General features: G+C 36.4%; 2 protein-coding genes across 3 annotated transcripts in view; one reads left to right on the forward strand and one right to left on the reverse strand.

Annotated features, from left to right (window-relative positions):
• The window catches only part of LOC129754630 (ER membrane protein complex subunit 8/9 homolog), a 41,378-nt gene that overhangs the window by 2,194 nt on the left and 21,797 nt on the right, over positions 1-17,387 (forward strand). The window lies entirely within an intron of this gene.
• Positions 7,423-10,220, reverse strand: LOC129754588 (facilitated trehalose transporter Tret1-like). Of its 2 annotated transcripts, none has more exons than XM_055750732.1 (3): positions 10,098-10,220; positions 8,584-9,205; positions 7,423-8,521 (listed from the first exon to the last, which is right to left on the reverse strand). In XM_055750732.1, the coding sequence occupies exons 2-3, from the start codon at positions 9,187-9,189 to the stop codon at positions 7,670-7,672; spliced, it is 1,458 nt and encodes a 485-aa protein (XP_055606707.1). In that variant the 5' UTR covers positions 9,190-9,205; positions 10,098-10,220; the 3' UTR covers positions 7,423-7,669. The 2 variants fall into 2 exon arrangements, with proteins under 2 accessions (XP_055606707.1, XP_055606716.1); XM_055750741.1 differs by lacking the exon at positions 10,098-10,220 and adding an exon at positions 9,569-9,660.

Raw genomic sequence — 17,387 nt, forward strand, 5'->3', positions numbered from 1 at the left:
GATCTGTTCGATCGGTCAGTAACTGACCTGCTCGGTATTTCAGCGGCATTCTTGCATTAGTCCTTGCACCACTGAGGCGGCGAGAAATGTCATAAAGTAATCGGATATCTTCATTGGCTGCGGTTCTTTCTCCCTCTTCGACTAGGGAGTTTGTCCAGGCTCTCTTGTCTCGTCTACAAGCTCGTTTAACTGCCTTTTCCAGCTCCACATAACGTAAGCGGCCGGCTGCTTTGGCTGACCCGGAACATGCCTGCTCAGTTCCGACTTTTACCTTTCTCCGATCATCAACCATCCTCCAAGTTTCATTCCATTCACTTCTTTTTTCACAAACTTTACCGAGAGTACCAAAGCTCGTCGTGATAAAGGCATTCTTGATTCCACACCACTGTTCTTCGACTGTTCCGTCTGTCGGAAGCTTTGAGGCTCGGGATTCTAGCTGTTCAACGTATGCCCTTTTTGTGCAACATGGACAGCCACCAGAGATCACCCACCGTGCTACACTCCGTCGCTGACCGGACGCTGCGACTTATCTGGCGGGCAACCGCTTCGCGACTGAGGCAGATGCTCAAGCTCTGTGAGAATGTGGCGATATGCTCATACATCTGTTCGTCATCCACACATCTCCCTTTCTCTCAGAAGTAAAACAGTTTAAGAATAAAATTTTAAAAAAAATTGCTGTATCATAGCCCCAATGGCTCAATCTTTCGCACGAACGCACATTGGAACCAGACATATTTACTATTGGTCATTTGTATTTCTGGCCGTATGAAGTGGGCAGCACAAGTTTCTTATGAATCCAGATATAACTTTTCTTAAGTATGCTACTCAAAACAAGATAGCGCGCGGCGTTGCGTTTTTCCCAGTTTTTCTGCTAGGAGGAGTCACAGCCTCTCTTGCTATTCACGAAGAGAGCACCAGAAAATCCTCACGATTCCACCTATACAGTTTTCAGATCCCTGCAACGTTACACGATTTGTCTATGTATCGTGTGACCAACATCTTTTCAATAAGTGGTCGTGAATCTCGTTTTTAAGCTTTTTTTCCTCAGATTTATGCTTTTTTTGCCTTGAGAGCATAGGAGACAAAAGCTTAAATCTGAGGAAAAAAGCTTAAATCTGTCAAAACGAGGGGAAAAAGGGGAAATCTGACAAACTCATTTGTCTATGTATCGTGTGACCAACATCTTTTAAATAAGTGGTCGTGAATCTCGTTTTTAAGCTTTTTTTCCTCAGATTTAAGCTTTTTTTGCCTTAAGAGCATAGGAGACGAAAGCTCAAATCTGAGGAAAAAAGCTTAAATCTGTCAAAACGAGGGGAAACAAAGGGGAAATCTGAGAGATGTGCTCCATACGGTTTGAATAGCGTTGCCGCCGTCTGGTTACACCATAAAAAACGCACACAATCTTCCACCACACTCTCTCGTTACATGTATACTATAGACTTAAGGCCAGACGGCGGCAACGCTATTCAAACCGTATGGAGCACATCTCTCAGATTTCCCCTTTGTTTCCCCTCGTTTTGACAGATTTAAGCTTTTTTCCTCAGATTTGAGCTTTCGTCTCCTATGCTCTTAAGGCAAAAAAAGCTTCAATCTGAGGAAAAAAAGCTTAAAAACGAGATTCACGACCACTTATTTAAAAGATGTTGGTCACACGATACATAGACAAATCGTGTAACGTTGCAGCCATCTGCTTAAGGCAACGTCCCGAGGCGCTCTCTGCGAGGAATGTATGCCAAAGTTAGTGGTGTTATAGACAGGTCCCGGCAACGATATAGGATTTGTCTATGTATCGTGTGACCAACATCTTTCAACTAAATGTTGGTGAATCTCGTTTTTAAGCTTTTTTTCCTCAGATTTAAGCTTTTTTTGCCTTGAGAGCATTGAAGATGAAAGCTCAAATCTGAAGAAAAAAGCTTAAATCTGTCAAAAAAAGGGGAAATCTGAGGGGAAATCTGAGAGATGTGCTCCATACGGTTACCAGAGTACCATTCTCTGGCCATATCGTCAAAACGAAGAAGAAGAAGAAGAAGAATGTATGCCAAACGAAACGAGTTGTCTTCGTGTAAATCTAATTTTCGTCCTGCACTCGGGGGCAGAAATGTTTACCAACCAGCTTTGTCACACGTTGTATCTGTGCTCTTAAATTAAATAATCCTTGGCAGAATACAAAAAAGAAATTATGTGTTAAGTTTGGTCTGTTTGAGCTGCCTAAATTGATTGATTTTTTCTCTTGGTATTGCTCGATAATTACAGCGACACAAATTTAAAAAAATGCGCAAATTAAAAAAAAAACTAGGGGAAGCTTGGGATATTTAACCGTTTCTCTTCATTCAAGTGCAATAAAGCGACACGATCAGCTTGAGGATACATACAACTTCCAAAAATGATCATTCATGATGAAAAATTGTTGGATTACACTTTGTTTGACCGATTTTCTATGAAAAAAATACTCAAGTTTAGGGGAAAAGAAGCAAAACGGGCCATTTTTTGAGTGAAAACCAAACATTAGAGTACACCAATCGATTTGGTCGCCAACTTTACGTAAATAAATATGGTTTATATGACTTTTTAATTGCAAGACAGATCGCTACAATCGGAATTATATCTATACACCCAAAAAAAGGGGATATCAGGCAAAATAACAAGTTTAGAGTCATTTTATCAGAAAGCGTTGTAGACCATTCGATTGCTCATGTTTTTTTGCATAAGAATGGTTGTTTTTTAAGCGAGCGTTCTTGCCTGAATTGGGTACCTTTTTTGGCTCGAAAATTGTGAGTGCAATGTATTATCTTTCAGGAATCCAAGAAACCCATTATCCAATAAAAACTCACACTTGACTTGATGTCTGGTTGTTAGAATTTAGTGGAAAATAAAAATTATATTAAAACATAAACAAACTTCGTAAAAAGAGTTTCACCTTGCTTCAGCGTACGAATCAAAAAGACTCCAATGAGCGATGAAAGCGAAAACTTATCCTTTCTCTCCTTAAGAAAAAACCCTTTAGAACTGCCAAAAGTTGAGTGAAATTATAGCTGCATCCCACTTGCACTAAAGCAAAACCATCACCCAAATTCGTCAGCGCTTCCATCGCCTATTGCCAGTGTCCGGCACAAAAGCGCTAATCCGCTATTCGCTAATTAGTCCGCTAACTTTTTGTTAGCGGTTTAATTTTGCCGCTAAGTTTGGATTGATTTAGCGAATTGAAAAGTTCCGCTAGTTTTTGGTTCCGCTAATTGAAGATCGCTAACTTCCATATATTTGTATCAATCTCTCGAATTCTTAGTGATAGAATAAACTTTTTTTTTTAATCAAGTCAAAGTGACATTGTGCATCATTCTGATTGGTCAATTGGATTCATTGGAGGAATGCGTACTAGAAGAAAGTACGCGTACTGAAAGAAAAGATTCATTAATGCCGTTTTCGTTTATCTCCACTCATGCTTGTCCAACACCTCGCAAACAGAACAGAGCAGAGAACGAATTACACTTTTATCATCTCGGTTTCCGAGTGCACTGCTCAGCCGATCAACGTTCACTTATCTTTTTGCCGAGTGCGCCCGATTGCGGTTGCTCTGACGGTCGGGTGGACGTCGCTCGCTCTAAAGAAAAGAGAAGGAGCTGGCTAGAAAATTGTGCTCTAGCGACGCTGCTGTGTCGCTCAGTGTATCAAGCCAGAAAGATTTCAATGCAGGAATGTTTTCTACTAAAAAGCCGCTATGCAGTGCGGAACAGTGCATCATTTGAAGACGTCGAATGTAGCTATTTTTGTACGTAGCCGGGCCGGGCACTTCCTGGCAAATTATTTGAAAAACATGGTGAAAACCAGGTAAATAATCTGAAATTCTCTATTCCATAAACCAAGCAATATCCGGCCAAATCTGAGGAAATTAAGGAAATTAAGGAAAAACGACTTACATTTTTTTTTGTCGCAACACATCAGCAGTGTCAAATTTATTTTTAAAGCATACGAAGGAAAGTTTTGGTTTGATATTTGATGAAATAAACTTTCACAAATCCAATTTTTGACAAACAATTTTAAACTGAATTCGATTTTCTTGTTCCATTTTCCAAATAATGTGGAAAAAAACTGGGCAAAATCAAAGTAGTTTTTTCACAATATCCGGGCATCGCCCAATTGCTGTATACTTAGGTTTATGTCCTTTTAATATCGTACGTGGGAAGCATTAATTTACAAAAGCATCAATTCGAAAAGTAACATTTACTAAAATTATCCAAAAATCTTTGCCTTTTAAACAAACCGTGAACATTACGCAAGAATCTAGGACAAATTTAAGTAATAAAACTTCGAAACTTTCACAAATAGTAAAATTTAGGATTTATCTTCCTTAACCGCTACGCTTTTGATATTTTTCGACCGAAGAAAGCAATCGTAGCTAATCATTTGTCCTGGTGCAGAACATCAATCTAGAGGAACTCGCTCAGGAATGAAAAGATAGGTGTTTTGGGCAAAGTTGTTAATTCGCATATTTTGATATAAAATTTATAGGCGAGAGATTTAAAAATAGCGCGATAGTAACAATAACTTTTAGTAGAGCATTTTTCAAGTATTTTTTTTTAATTCAACCGTATCTCCTTGGGTTAAGATTGTAGAACTTTGGTATGTTTAGCAAAGTTGTGTATTTTGTTGAGATAAATAACTTTGTAGAAGAAACTTAAGCTCTAAAATGCTAAACAAGAAAGTTATGATTTATATCTCGCTATTGGTGGACTTCTAAACTTTATATTTCATATCAAAATATGCGCTTTATTATACAGAGCAATGTTGTCGAAAACACCAGCATTCTATCTTAACTACCTTTGGCGTTATTAATTTAGTTCCGTTAGATTTATGTTCTGCATTGTAAATTCTGACGCACTTACAAACGTCGATCCAGACGCAACCGATGAAGACAAACCGAGTATTCTGTAAAGCTTCTCTTTCGCCCGAGTGCGAACGAATTTATCTGCACCGAGAACGCACTTCATCAGTTTGCTTGCTTATCTTGCCCACACTCGGGTGGACGCTTGGTCGCTCTGGAGGTAACGGAGCATTTTTTAAAGATTCTCTGTTTGGGGAGAGCACAGCGAAAAAAATACACGCTCTTACTCTGAACGGGCAAATCTGAGGAGCGATGCCAAGCATGTCTCCACTCGCGCGGGGCAAAACTTTTTCTGAATAAACAAAAAGAATCGTTACCCGGGACGATGCAAATATATGGTTGCTATACTCACCCTTATGCTTACCCCCAACACTGACAACTTTTACGGGGTGCAACCGCCTGCTTGAGGTTCAAATCTCGGGCAAAACTAGTGGACTTCTGAATTAATAACCGAACATAATAACAGCAGTTAGGGCAAAACTCGTGGGTAACTAGGTTGCCACTGCCAATAAACGAAAACACTATAAGTGTCATTTTTCTTTCTTTAAGCACTTTTTTTTAGCAACTTTTACAGAAGAAGATAACAATAAAAGTTGTTTTTTTATAATTTCTTTATTTGAAACGTCTCATACCTTTAAGGAGCCGAACTCGTTTTGTATTTTTACAAATGAAAGGTGTTAAACAATATAAAACTATTATCAACATCTCTTCATCAGCATTTGTTTTCAAGTGGTTGAGCGATTTATTTTTGACAATACAGTATTTTAGAGATCAGTTCATATAAAAATACGATCAAATCACTATTGTAGCCTTCGTTTTAAGTTCAAATAGAAATTGTATAAATGTTCACGCATTGTCAATGCTCCTGCAAATTTGAAAAAGGGGAAAACAGGCTAAAGATTTTAAATGAGGATTATGTAAAATAATGCCAAAACAAAAATATTGCAAAATTGCAATGCTATTCAAAAGATTATTTGCAACAAAATTGCATACTATCTACTTTGCACAAAACCGATAAATCGTGTAAATTTTAACCAAAATTTAAATTAAAAAAAAAGAGAGATATAGCTCACATTTTCCACATTCTGTTCTTTTGTTCTTTCTTTAATTGTTCGAAAATCGTTTTAATTTATAGAACACAAAGACTCGCTTACACTCCTATTTTTGACAGTTTTGGTTTTGCTCACATAATTTTATGAAAATAAGATCAATTTATCTAATTTTAAATTAAATACTTGAAACTTCATCAATTCCCCCTTGGGGAGTTGGAAAATTCGGAAAGGAAAGTGCGTAACTAAAAAAAAATGATATTTGTTCCGGCCTTAATGTTGGTAAATAAACAGTTAGCGATTAGCGATTAGCGCTTTAAGCTTAAAGCGATAGCTTTTTTCGCACATTTAGCGTATTTAATTAGTTATCGCTAACTTTGTATTAGTTAGCGATTTAATTAGCGGCGCTAATTTTTCAGTTAGCGATGCCGAACACTGCCTATTGCTGATCAAAAGTCTCGATTACTGATTTTCCAATTAACTAGACCAATAGCTGGAAAGCCCAGCAATTTTAAAACTGATTGCTGATTTTTCAGCAAAAATGACAAGAACACAACCGAATGCTGAAAAATCCAGCAATTAGAAAATCAATTGCTGGTTTCCAGAAATTTTATTTTTGCTGGAAATCGAGGCAAAAATTTACTGTGTACCTAAAAAATAAAAAAAAATAAAAAGTCATATAAATAAGGTTTCGTATGCAATAGAGTTTTAAAATGTTCATTTTTCCCGGGATCCTAAGAATTTCCGGGTGAAGGAAAGTCAGATTTCCCGAATCCCGCAAAACGCTAAAATGGCCGGGAAATGGACAGTCTATTCAAGAAGGTTTGAGACCCCTCCTTACTTCTACTGTGGAAAAGGGACCCAGACAACCAGAAGTCGTATATTATTTTACAGGTTATATCGTATGAATGTTATTTAAACTCATTTTCGTATATCTGCACCTACAATGTGCGGCCCATGCATATCCTTTATCGTATTTAAATTCATTGCATGTTTTTATCACGACAATTCGTATATATGCACCTACAATGTGCGTCCCATGCATATTCTTTATCGTATTTAAATACATTGCATGATTTTATTACTACAAAACAATCCAAATCCAAAAAATATGTGTGCTAATGTACTTATATGGCCTCCAAAATTATACGTTTATACTGGTTTTGCTGCATTATATACGATATGTTTACACGTATATTTATGTTGCAAATTTGATATACCCACCAAATGGTTGTCTGGAGAGAGCGGGGCTCCCAAAGATTTTCCCCTCTCCAATCGGAAGAGAGAAAGGAGGATGAGACTGTTTAGATACTAGAGATACACGGGGAATCATTCAACAGCTCTACAAATAAATTGAAGTTCGTCGTAAGCACTCAGAATACAATCCATTATTCAATGTTTTTTTCCTTTTTCATATAGCTTTATTTAGTTTTTAAGACTTCACTACGTAATGACTAGTTTTATAAATTTATCAAAATCTCTTTATACTTAGGTTAAATATCCATACCTTTAAGTACTAGTGATGACTTAAGTAAAAACGACGCAGGTAATGCAGCAGATGTCTTAAGAAAGTCAGTAGGAAAATCACACGGTTCATTGCGATTCGACGCATACATTGGCATCGAGGTAGCACCCGTCCTTGGGCGGATGAAGGCCCTATCCGGAACCGTAGTCTGTTTAAATGAAATAACTTAGTTACTAACTTTGAGCTATGGGCAGTACCCTGTCTGCTCTACGGGAACTAAACTTGAACATTGCTGTTAGCGTCGACGGCGTCTTTCGTTTGCTGAGCTTTGCTCTTCTCAACTTTCTCCCCCGATAGAATAAGCTGAATTTCGGTGAGCGAGATGCCTTTCGTTTCCGGAACCATGAAGAACACAAAGACGGTACCGAGGGCCGAAAGTCCAGTAAACAGCCAAAATACACCGGCAGCCCCGAGGGCATCCCGAAGATTGCCGAAGATTTTGGTAATCAAGAAAGCCAGCATCCAGTTGAAGGCTCCCGCCAGGGGACTAACGTAGGCTTTGACGTTGTTGGCGAATAGCTCACCGGTCATCATCCACGGAATAGGTCCGAAACCGATGGAGAAGACTGCGATGTACAGACATACGGACATCACCGGTAGCCATCCGAGATTGGTCACCTGGGATGGATCGTCTTCCTTGAGTTGGAAGAACACTGCAAGTAGGGCTGTGGAAACGGCCATCATTCCTGCGGAAATCAGGAGCAGAATTCGACGGCCTGCTTTATCGACGATGAACGTGGACAGCAGTGTTGCAACGACCAAGATGACTCCGACAATGATTGTGGCATCGGTGGCGTCCATTCCAGTGTTGGCGTCGTCGAACACCGAAACGGTGTAGAAAATGACGGCGTTGATACCGGACATTTGCTGGATGAACATCAACCCGAGGGAGATGATTATGGCCTTGATCGTGGTTTTTTTCTTGATGCTATCGAGGAAACTGACCTTGTCGGCTAGCAGTTGTGCTTGGTTTTCCTTTAGCTCTTCGATTTCAGCGCGTTCATCGTACTGGCTTCCACGGAGCCACTTGAGCGACTTCGACGCGTCATCGTAGCGTTCCTTTTCCACCTGGTGAACAATTGAAAATGAAGTTACTGGTTCAATCTTTAAAAATGATTCGTCCTACTTACGTAGTACTGTGGACTCTCTGGCATGAAAAAGAATATCGCAGCAAAGGCCACCGGAATAACGCCGCAAATTATGCTAAGCACCGTAACGCTGACACCAGCACCCACGGCATAGACAAACAGAATACCAGTGGTCACCAAGAGCTGGAAGAACGATCCCATGGTGCCTCGAATCGAAGCTTGAGCAATCTCAGCCGTATAGGTGGGAGCAGCAACACAGAACGCTCCGCCACCAACACCAAGGAAGAATCTTCCGACCATCATCATGGCCACATTGGTTGCAAATATGATCAACAACCAACCGAGGATCAGAGGAAGTGCCATCGCTAGCATGGCCCATTTACGACCTATGATCTTCATCAGTATACCGATCGGGAAACAAATGGCCGCCGCACCCAGATTGGCCATCGATCCTACCCATGAAAATTCTTCCGCGGTAATAGCGAATCCATACTCTTGCTGTTGAACCAGTGGAATTTCAACCGGAGAAGTCCAACCGAGGAAGGTTCCAGCGGCCAGGGCACCTCCGGAGGCTGCCAGTCCGGCCACAAACTGAGGTAGCTTCCGAGCGGGTTCACCGGCGTCCTCACTCATCCCGGAGCTACTCATCGTTTTTTTTTTTAATCTGTGAATTGAGAATTGATGGGTGTTGAAAAAACTTGGAATCCTTAAATGCGTGAACTGTACAAGTAATCATTCTTTCAACTCCTTCAACTGTTTCCATAGGTTTTAAATATCGGCTTAAAAAATTTAAAAAAAACACATAAACATTTGATTTTTTTTCTTATCAAAAGGTAGAAAGATTAGCCGCGCAATGCATCAATGCATTTATCAATCACGATGAATGCAACACGATTGATACGGTAAGGAATTTTTCTGTTACTCTACTTCTGGATGATTCTACTAATTTTTTTTAAAGAGATTCATATTGACATCATTGATTGGACAGTAAAGTTATTCAATTTGGAAAACACTAGCACCAACTCACTCACTGATTACAGCACGCAACGGCTTATCGGAGCCCAATTGAAACTTTTGATCATCGTCATCGAGAGGAGAAAACGTTATTGTTTTCCTCGTTATCACTTGCACCGGTTTTATTCAAATTGTGCTGTGATCCATAATAAAAGCTATCGTTTGGTAAGTATTAAAAATTTACCGTAAATTAAGGCTAAACTAAAAATTGAATTGCATTGCTTCTGACAACAGCCTTATTTCAAACAGTTTTAAAAATTCGATCAATATCCTTTTTTAGGGTTTTGCTGTCGGTATTCACCCTATTCTACGGTTATGAAAGGAATCGTAAATTTTAAGTGCGAATACAATAAACCGTATCATCAGGGGGCTTCGATGAGATAATAATTGATATTGGTGGGAAAATTGACGAACTGTCGTTGACGTAGGTTGCGTTTATCAATTTTTAAAACCCTTGAATTTTCACCGCTAAGTACTATTATTGTCCAAGGCTATATTGAATTTTAAAATAACTTTTTTAGATTCGTAACTGTTACACTCACACGTAAATTCAGAATCTTTCAACTGAATAACGGTTTCCACTTTTTCGACAGTTTATAGACTTATCGACTCGATCTCGTCTTAGGACCAGTAATGGTTGATGGATGCTCCTAGAATCATATCCCAAAATCGACTGCCGACTACTTTGGATCGTCCCGAGCGTTTTGTTTCTCACCCAATGTCAACAATCGGCTATGCAGCCAGATTTAATCAATGAACGTATTACGCTGCTTCCAGATACGGCGACAAGAACAACGTGCCAGTAAAAAATCAGTAGTGAACTCTGGTGGCTAGTAGGAGAAAGTTCCTTGTGTCAATCTTATTATCTTTTTTTAATGTCAATATTATTATATTTTAATATAATTTATGGGGCTGAGTAATTCCAGAGGAAGTGCGCCTTAAGTACCACCACTGATTGGTTCGGTGCTTTTTGGGCCTTCGAATGTGCTTCGCGCTTTACGATTGCCACACGTCGTACGTATTCGCACTGGCAGGAGGTTCGAACCCATTCACTATTTTTATTCTAAAGTGAAAAGAAGCCCATTTTCTTATGAAGGGGCGATTTCAGACTAAAGTTTTTAGATTCACTAGTCGATTAACAGAAGAAAATCAGGTTGATTTCAAATGGACTCCTATGCAAGATGGTGTGTGGCAACAGAACGGATAAAAAAATGACAAAAAAAAACAATGTTGAGCTAACCAAAAATAGGTTAGCCCCTGGACTCTGGACTTGGATTCTAAAATCGTCCGGTCAATGATCGACTACATACTTGGTTGTATTAATTAGCCTTCTTTTAGGGTGTTTCACGACTATCCAAGGCCGCACAAAAGGGGGGGGGGGGGGGGGGGAATTAGGGGTTTTACCCCTTCCCCTCCTCCCATGGAGATTTTTTTCAGATCAAGTAATGAATGTACCGTGGTACAAAATGAATGTTAACAAACGTATCAGAAAATCGGCTCGCTTCCGTCGGAATTTTATCCGTAATTACTTTCGGCCCAACTAATTTTAAATTGATAACTTCAATTTGTTATTCAATAAAAATTCTGTATGGAATCTCAACTCATGACACACGAAAACACTACCTCGTCTTAAGAATGTGTTTTTATTGAGAAGTTTCTATCAACGAGTTTTTAGCCATGGGACAGTTGTTTTCCACTAAAATTAGCCACAAATTTAAACCTGATATCCATTACTCTAGTACTAATCACTTTGATTATAAAAAATCTGTTATGTCATTACAAATTTTATGCTGATCATGGCCGTAGGAATGGGGGGGGGGGTTTTGAGGGTTAAACCCCTCCCCCCATGAGGATCCAAAACAGCAAGTGAAGTATTGTACTCTGCACTCAAAATTTTGAATTCATAATCAAATTATACTAATAGGGCTAAGTTATTCAAGAGTAACAATCTAGACTAAAACCTAATGCCAATACCTCAAAAACCCATCCCAAGTAAAAAATTCAGCTACAGTTTCTCAAAATTTTCTCACTTGTTCATAAAATAAAGTTGCCAGATTTTTTTCATCCCTTATCCATGCCAGACAAATCCGAGCTGTTTTGTATAAAAACCTTGCAAAATCCGGGTATTGGATTTGAAAATTGTCGGCCGAAATCCGAGCAATATCAGGTCAATTTTGGTCAAACTTAGGAATTACTCATAAAAAATCAAGGAAAGAAATTTAAAAACCTTTCTGTCGAGACCGACCGCAACTCCCGCCATTTTCTTTCGCATTCAAATACTACTTCTTTTAAACATGAGACATCAACGTGATCCGTCTCTCACAAAGTTAGTCTGTAAATTGATCTCCCAAGCTTCCTACACTCATGTTGAATCTGTCAACTTCTCTTCTATGAAAACTCTACACAGTCTCAATTATTAAAAACGAACGCTCCCGAAAACCAAAATCTCCGAGTACACGAATCGGAGTACTCTCAAATAAACAAGTGTTGCCAATCTTCTAGCTATTCATATATCTTTCATTCAGAGATATTTATTCTTACTATATTCCCTACACTTTCATGGATCTTTTTTCAAAACTTCCTCCAAAAATTTTGGACGCATAAATAAAAAATATTTAAAATACATTCTCAAATATTATATTAATTATCCAGGCCAACCCGGTTGAAACCGGGAAATCTGATAACCTTATCATAGAAATTTAGGTTTGAATATTTAATTTTAAATTATCAATTGATTCTTGATTTTCAGTTCGAATAATCATAAGAATTAGGAACGAAAAGCTATTTTGAAATCCTAGTTCAAATTCGGTTTTGCATTTCATATCAAATTAGAATCATATTTTTCAAAAGTCGTATACATGCAATGTTTTGATAATAGTTTTCCGAATATGAAAAATAGAAGAGCATTGTTTTATATTCATACTAGCTGAACCGGTAAACTTCGTTTTACCTTTAAATAAATAAATCGTAATAAATGTTTTGTTTCATCCACACGTCCTTAACTTCATCGTGCTCGCGAATCGAATTTTTTGAAAATCGTACTAAATTGTACGGCTTTCCCATTTAAAGTTGATTTAGTATGGGGACCCCCCTTCCATAAAAAGTGAGATTCTTGAAACTATTATACAAACCATCTCTGACCCAAAAAACCCGCGGATACCAAATTTTACTTCATTCCGACCAACCGTTTATACGTGATGTTATTACAAAGAAAACGCTTCCATTTTTATATATAAGATTTTTTGTACTCAAAAATGTATGGTAACCCCCCTTTCCCCTTTCTATCTGTCCGCTGAAAAAAGGTGGGGCTTCAATTTATAATAGAAACATTTCTCGTATCCAAATACCCTCACATGCCAAACATGGCTCAAATTTACTCGATCAGATCTCCAGTTATACTGAAAAATGTAAGGGAGACCTCTCCTCCCCCTTTTCATCCACCTTTTTGAAGGATTAAGGGATACCGAATATTCAAAGGAGCATTTCTCGTACCCAAATATCGTTCCATGCCAAATTTGGTTCCATTTGCTGTTGTAGTTCTTGAGTTATGCAATAAAAATTGTATGGAACTTCCCTCCCTCTTTCTTTTCTCCCCGCGGGAAGAAGGAAGGGGTCTCAAACAATCATTAGAACATGTCACGTTCCCAAATATCCGTCCATGCCCAATTTGATTCCATTTGCTTGATTAGTATTTGAGTTATTTGAAAATTAAAAAGAGGGCCTCTCTCCCCTTTATATCTCCCTACTGAAAAGAGGGAGGGGTTTCAAATAATCATAGAAATATTTTTCGTATCCAAATACCTTCCCATGACAAATTTGGTTCCATTTGCTTTATAAGTTTTTTTAGTTATGTAAAAAAAAATATTAAAGAGGCCCCTCCCCTTTTTAACTGCAAAATGGGAGGGGTCTCAAATAATCATTGAAATATTTTCCGTATCAAAATACCTTCCTATGCCAAATTTGGATCCAATATCTTGAATATCCTGAATCTCCCCCCTTTCTATCACCCCACTGAGAGGAGGGAGGGGTACCTTATATTCATTGAAATATTCTCCATTCCCAAATACCACCCCATGCCAAATTTGATACCATTTGCTTGATTGATTCTCGAGTTATGCAAAAAATTGTCTTTTGTTTGGAAGACCCCTGCCCCCCTTCATGTTAGGGGGAGGGGTCCCAAACCATAATAGGAACCTTCCCCGGCCTCCAATACCCCACCTGCCAAGTTTCACGTAAATCGGTTCAGTAGTTTCCGAGTCTATAGGGAACAGACAGACAGACAGACAGAAATTCATTTTTATATGTATAGAAGATTCGAAGTTTATAAACTTTATTCTAACACAAAATTTAAACATTTAAAGCTCGTAAGTGGCAATACAAAATAGAAAACTTCGATTCAGATTCATCATTTGAAATTTAAATTCTAATTCAGATTTACAAAACAGATTAAAAATAAATAATTGAAATAATGAATTAAGATTAAACCAGCACTACAGAATTGATATAAAAGATTCATGAATAAGCGTTCTAAAATTTGGCTCATAAAATTTTGATCTGGGATTAAGATTCGGAAAACGTATTTTTTGTATATTTCAGAAATCGTATAGAAATTCGGAAACAGATTCAACGTTCAATTTTTGAGATCAGGCTCAGAATTTAGTTTTAAAATTTAGAAAAAGATTGAGCTTGTGAATAAGTTTTTCAATCATCATAAAATCACAAATATACAGTTTTTTTTATTTTGATCATCGCAATTACTAATAATCCTTTTCCTTCATTGGAGAAAAATCAATCGAAAAATATCATAAAAATAAAGTAGAATTTGCGTTAATTTTCTAAGTTTTGTTTTATGAAAAATATCCCAAATTATATTAAAAAAAAAACTAACACGATTTTCATTATGGAATTGATTCTTTATGAAAAATATTTGCTGTTAAAGAAATATGTACCTGATCTTCACCTAAAATATCTACACAAAATCCTTTATTTTTTAAAGCCATTTTTTTTTAAATGAAATCATAATTTTAGTTCAAGTTTACACTAAGCAAATTTGATCCGAAATAGTTTTTATCTCTTACTGCCTCTTGGGAAAATTTTATTTATTTTTATCGAAAGTTAGAAACTTGGAACTTGCAAAACAGTTTGGAAGATTGGACTTGTTTGATTTAAGTATAGAATAAGTTTTTTTTAAAGAAATGGAAAACTTCCTTGAAAAGAACTATAGTTTATGCTCAAATCAAATAACTTTGATCTACCAGACTCTTAAACATGTTCAAAAAATTTAACCATCGTTGAAAGCAAATTGCATATTTTAGTCCAAAGGGTTTCATTATAAAAATTTAGCTTACCTATTAGGCTCAGGACTTTTCTAAAGTTACGATTTAATATAAAAACTATTAATGAGTACTTGAAAATCGATAATCATATATAGATCTATAGATACAAACATAATTTGTTTAAATTTTTTGTATTCCCTTGAGTTATCAATTAAATTCTATAAATTTGTTTTTAAATGGCTCGACGTTTTTATTCAAAAAAGAGTTTACTAAAATGTAAAGAAACTTATATTTTTAACCGTTATATTTTGTTTGAACTTTTAAAATAAATTTACTGAAATTTATGGTCAAACTTTTTGATTTTTTTTTGTAAAATTTGGATTAGCTTGTCCTAATTTTTCAATTCTAAATTTTTATGATCTGAAAGCATAATCTTCTTCCAGCGTATAAATCTAAATTTTTAAAAACATAGTTTCCACCTTTCATCTTTTCCAGGACCTTACACTCAGAAAATACTATTATGTATGCCATAAGATTCTCTTATGAAGTGGCGCCATAAGAAAAATTAATGAAATTCATAAGATTGTCTTATGACGCGAATGAATTCTGAAGATGAACGCCTACTTCATTGAGAGGTTGTTGCTTTTCATAAGAGATTCTTATGGAAACAGTAAATCACTTTCTAATAAGAAAAATTCTCGATATTTCATGCTGAAAACATTCACTTTATTGTTTGCCAAATTTGTTTAAAATTAAATCCTTCATGGTCACCATCAGCAGCGCATCAACAGACGGCTCCATCAAAGTTTTTTTTTGCCGCATCTTAATCTTCGACCTTTCGTTTTTTGCCGATCAGCTTGCTGAAAAGTAAACAAATAATGTATTTTGGTTTACTAATATATTCAACGTTCACACCAAAAACATCAAATCGAACTTACCATTCCGGAGATAACAATAACATTTAACATTGAAGGAAAACTATAATAACTATGAACTGGCGATTGCTTCGTACTGTTAGATGATGAAAAAAAACTGATGCTATGAATGAATGTGTTCATCATTTTTTCACAATGCCGTTTCTTCTATTTTTCATAAGAACATCGTATGAAAATTGAAAGAATTTCATAAGTCTCTTATGAAAAATTAGTTTGGACGCAAAAAAGTGGTTCATAAGATGTATCTTATGAAATTTATAATAAGATTTCCTCTGAGTGTATATGTCCACTGACTGCGAAAAAATTTTCAGAGCTTAAAATTGTAAACTATGAAACCTCCGCTTGATAGTTTTATTAAATATTTATCATTTTTAGAGACGAACCAGCCAAAGGCTGAAAGTCTCTCTAATAAAGACAAAAAAAAAAAAAATTTATCATTTCCTTTTTATATAAAAAATTGAATTTAGTTATCAATTTTTATCATTCGCATTCGGTTATCCGATCTAGGATATGAATAACTCGAGATTTAGTTTCTGTTGTTTTTAAATTTTCTAATGGCGCTCAGTTCTGTCTAGTCGAAGGCCGGCCAATTATGAGTTTTGGAAAAAAAACCCGTTAAGTTCAACATGGATATTTCAAATCACATTTCACAATTCCAATCATGGTTAAATATTTTTTCAAATTCTAGATTTATTACAGCGAAATTTTCAAATCAACCCTTTTTTGTAAATGTAGAAAAGAAATGTCAATTGAGATGAATAGAAATTTAAAAATGGATTAGTACATGAAAACTTAAAGCTGACTTTGAATCATCCAAGGCATATCCAAGATTCAATTTAGCTTAAATCTTCTTTGAAATTTTTTCCAAATTCCCGTTTTTGGCAAAGTTGGGAAAAATTAACAAAAAGAAAACTTCAATAACGTTTTCCACAGAAGTCATAATTACTTGCGGTACTCCGGAATCTTTTTATGTGCACTCATTCTTAAGGCTGAAGCTTTGCTGGGTTTTCGGAAATATTGGTTTCAAATTTGTATACTCTTCTGCTTTAAATTCATTTTCAAGCAAATTCTTATTTAGAATAAGGAACATAATTTTGAATGATTTGATTATTTTGATAATTTTAAATGACTAACCAGAAAAAAGCATTGATTTGAAACTATTAATATAATATATCGTGTTCTGAGTTTGTGTGATGGGTAAGAGTAAGAAAATGGTTTTAGGAATCGATTTTCATATTTTTTGCGCATTTTTGGTTTTTATATTATTTTTAGATGAATTTGAATTTCGAATACCCCCCCCCCCCCCCCACAATGGGGGGAGTTAAAATATATCAAAACTTTTTTCTACGTTTAAAAGCGTACATGTTGAGTTATAAATTGGGAAAAAACTTGGCTTGTTTCTAAAAATTTCGGATGTAAGTAAAAATGTTATTTCAAAATCTTGAAATAACTCCTTTTTCGAAGGCTCGCAAACAAACACCCTTCCTAATAAAATCAAAGCAATTAGAAGCTGTAGGTTTATTTTTGGAACAGTTCATCTTTTTTTTGTAAATTTATAGTTTTGATGTAGTTTTCCAAGAGTAAGCCAGTCTAAGACAAAAGGCTAGAAACCTATCAAATG

The sequence above is a fragment of the Uranotaenia lowii genome, chromosome 1 (assembly GCF_029784155.1).
Source record: "Uranotaenia lowii strain MFRU-FL chromosome 1, ASM2978415v1, whole genome shotgun sequence".
NCBI classification, from domain to species: domain Eukaryota; kingdom Metazoa; phylum Arthropoda; class Insecta; order Diptera; family Culicidae; genus Uranotaenia; species Uranotaenia lowii.

Coding starts and splice junctions, on each gene's coding strand:
- LOC129754588 (XM_055750732.1), bottom strand. CDS start 9,189: ATGAGTAGCTCCGGGATGAGTGAGGACGCCGGTGAACCCGCTCGGAAG. Junction 8,522..8,583: donor CAGAGAGTCCACAGTACTAC/GTAAGTAGGACG, acceptor ATTGTTCACCAG/GTGGAAAAGGAACGCTACGA.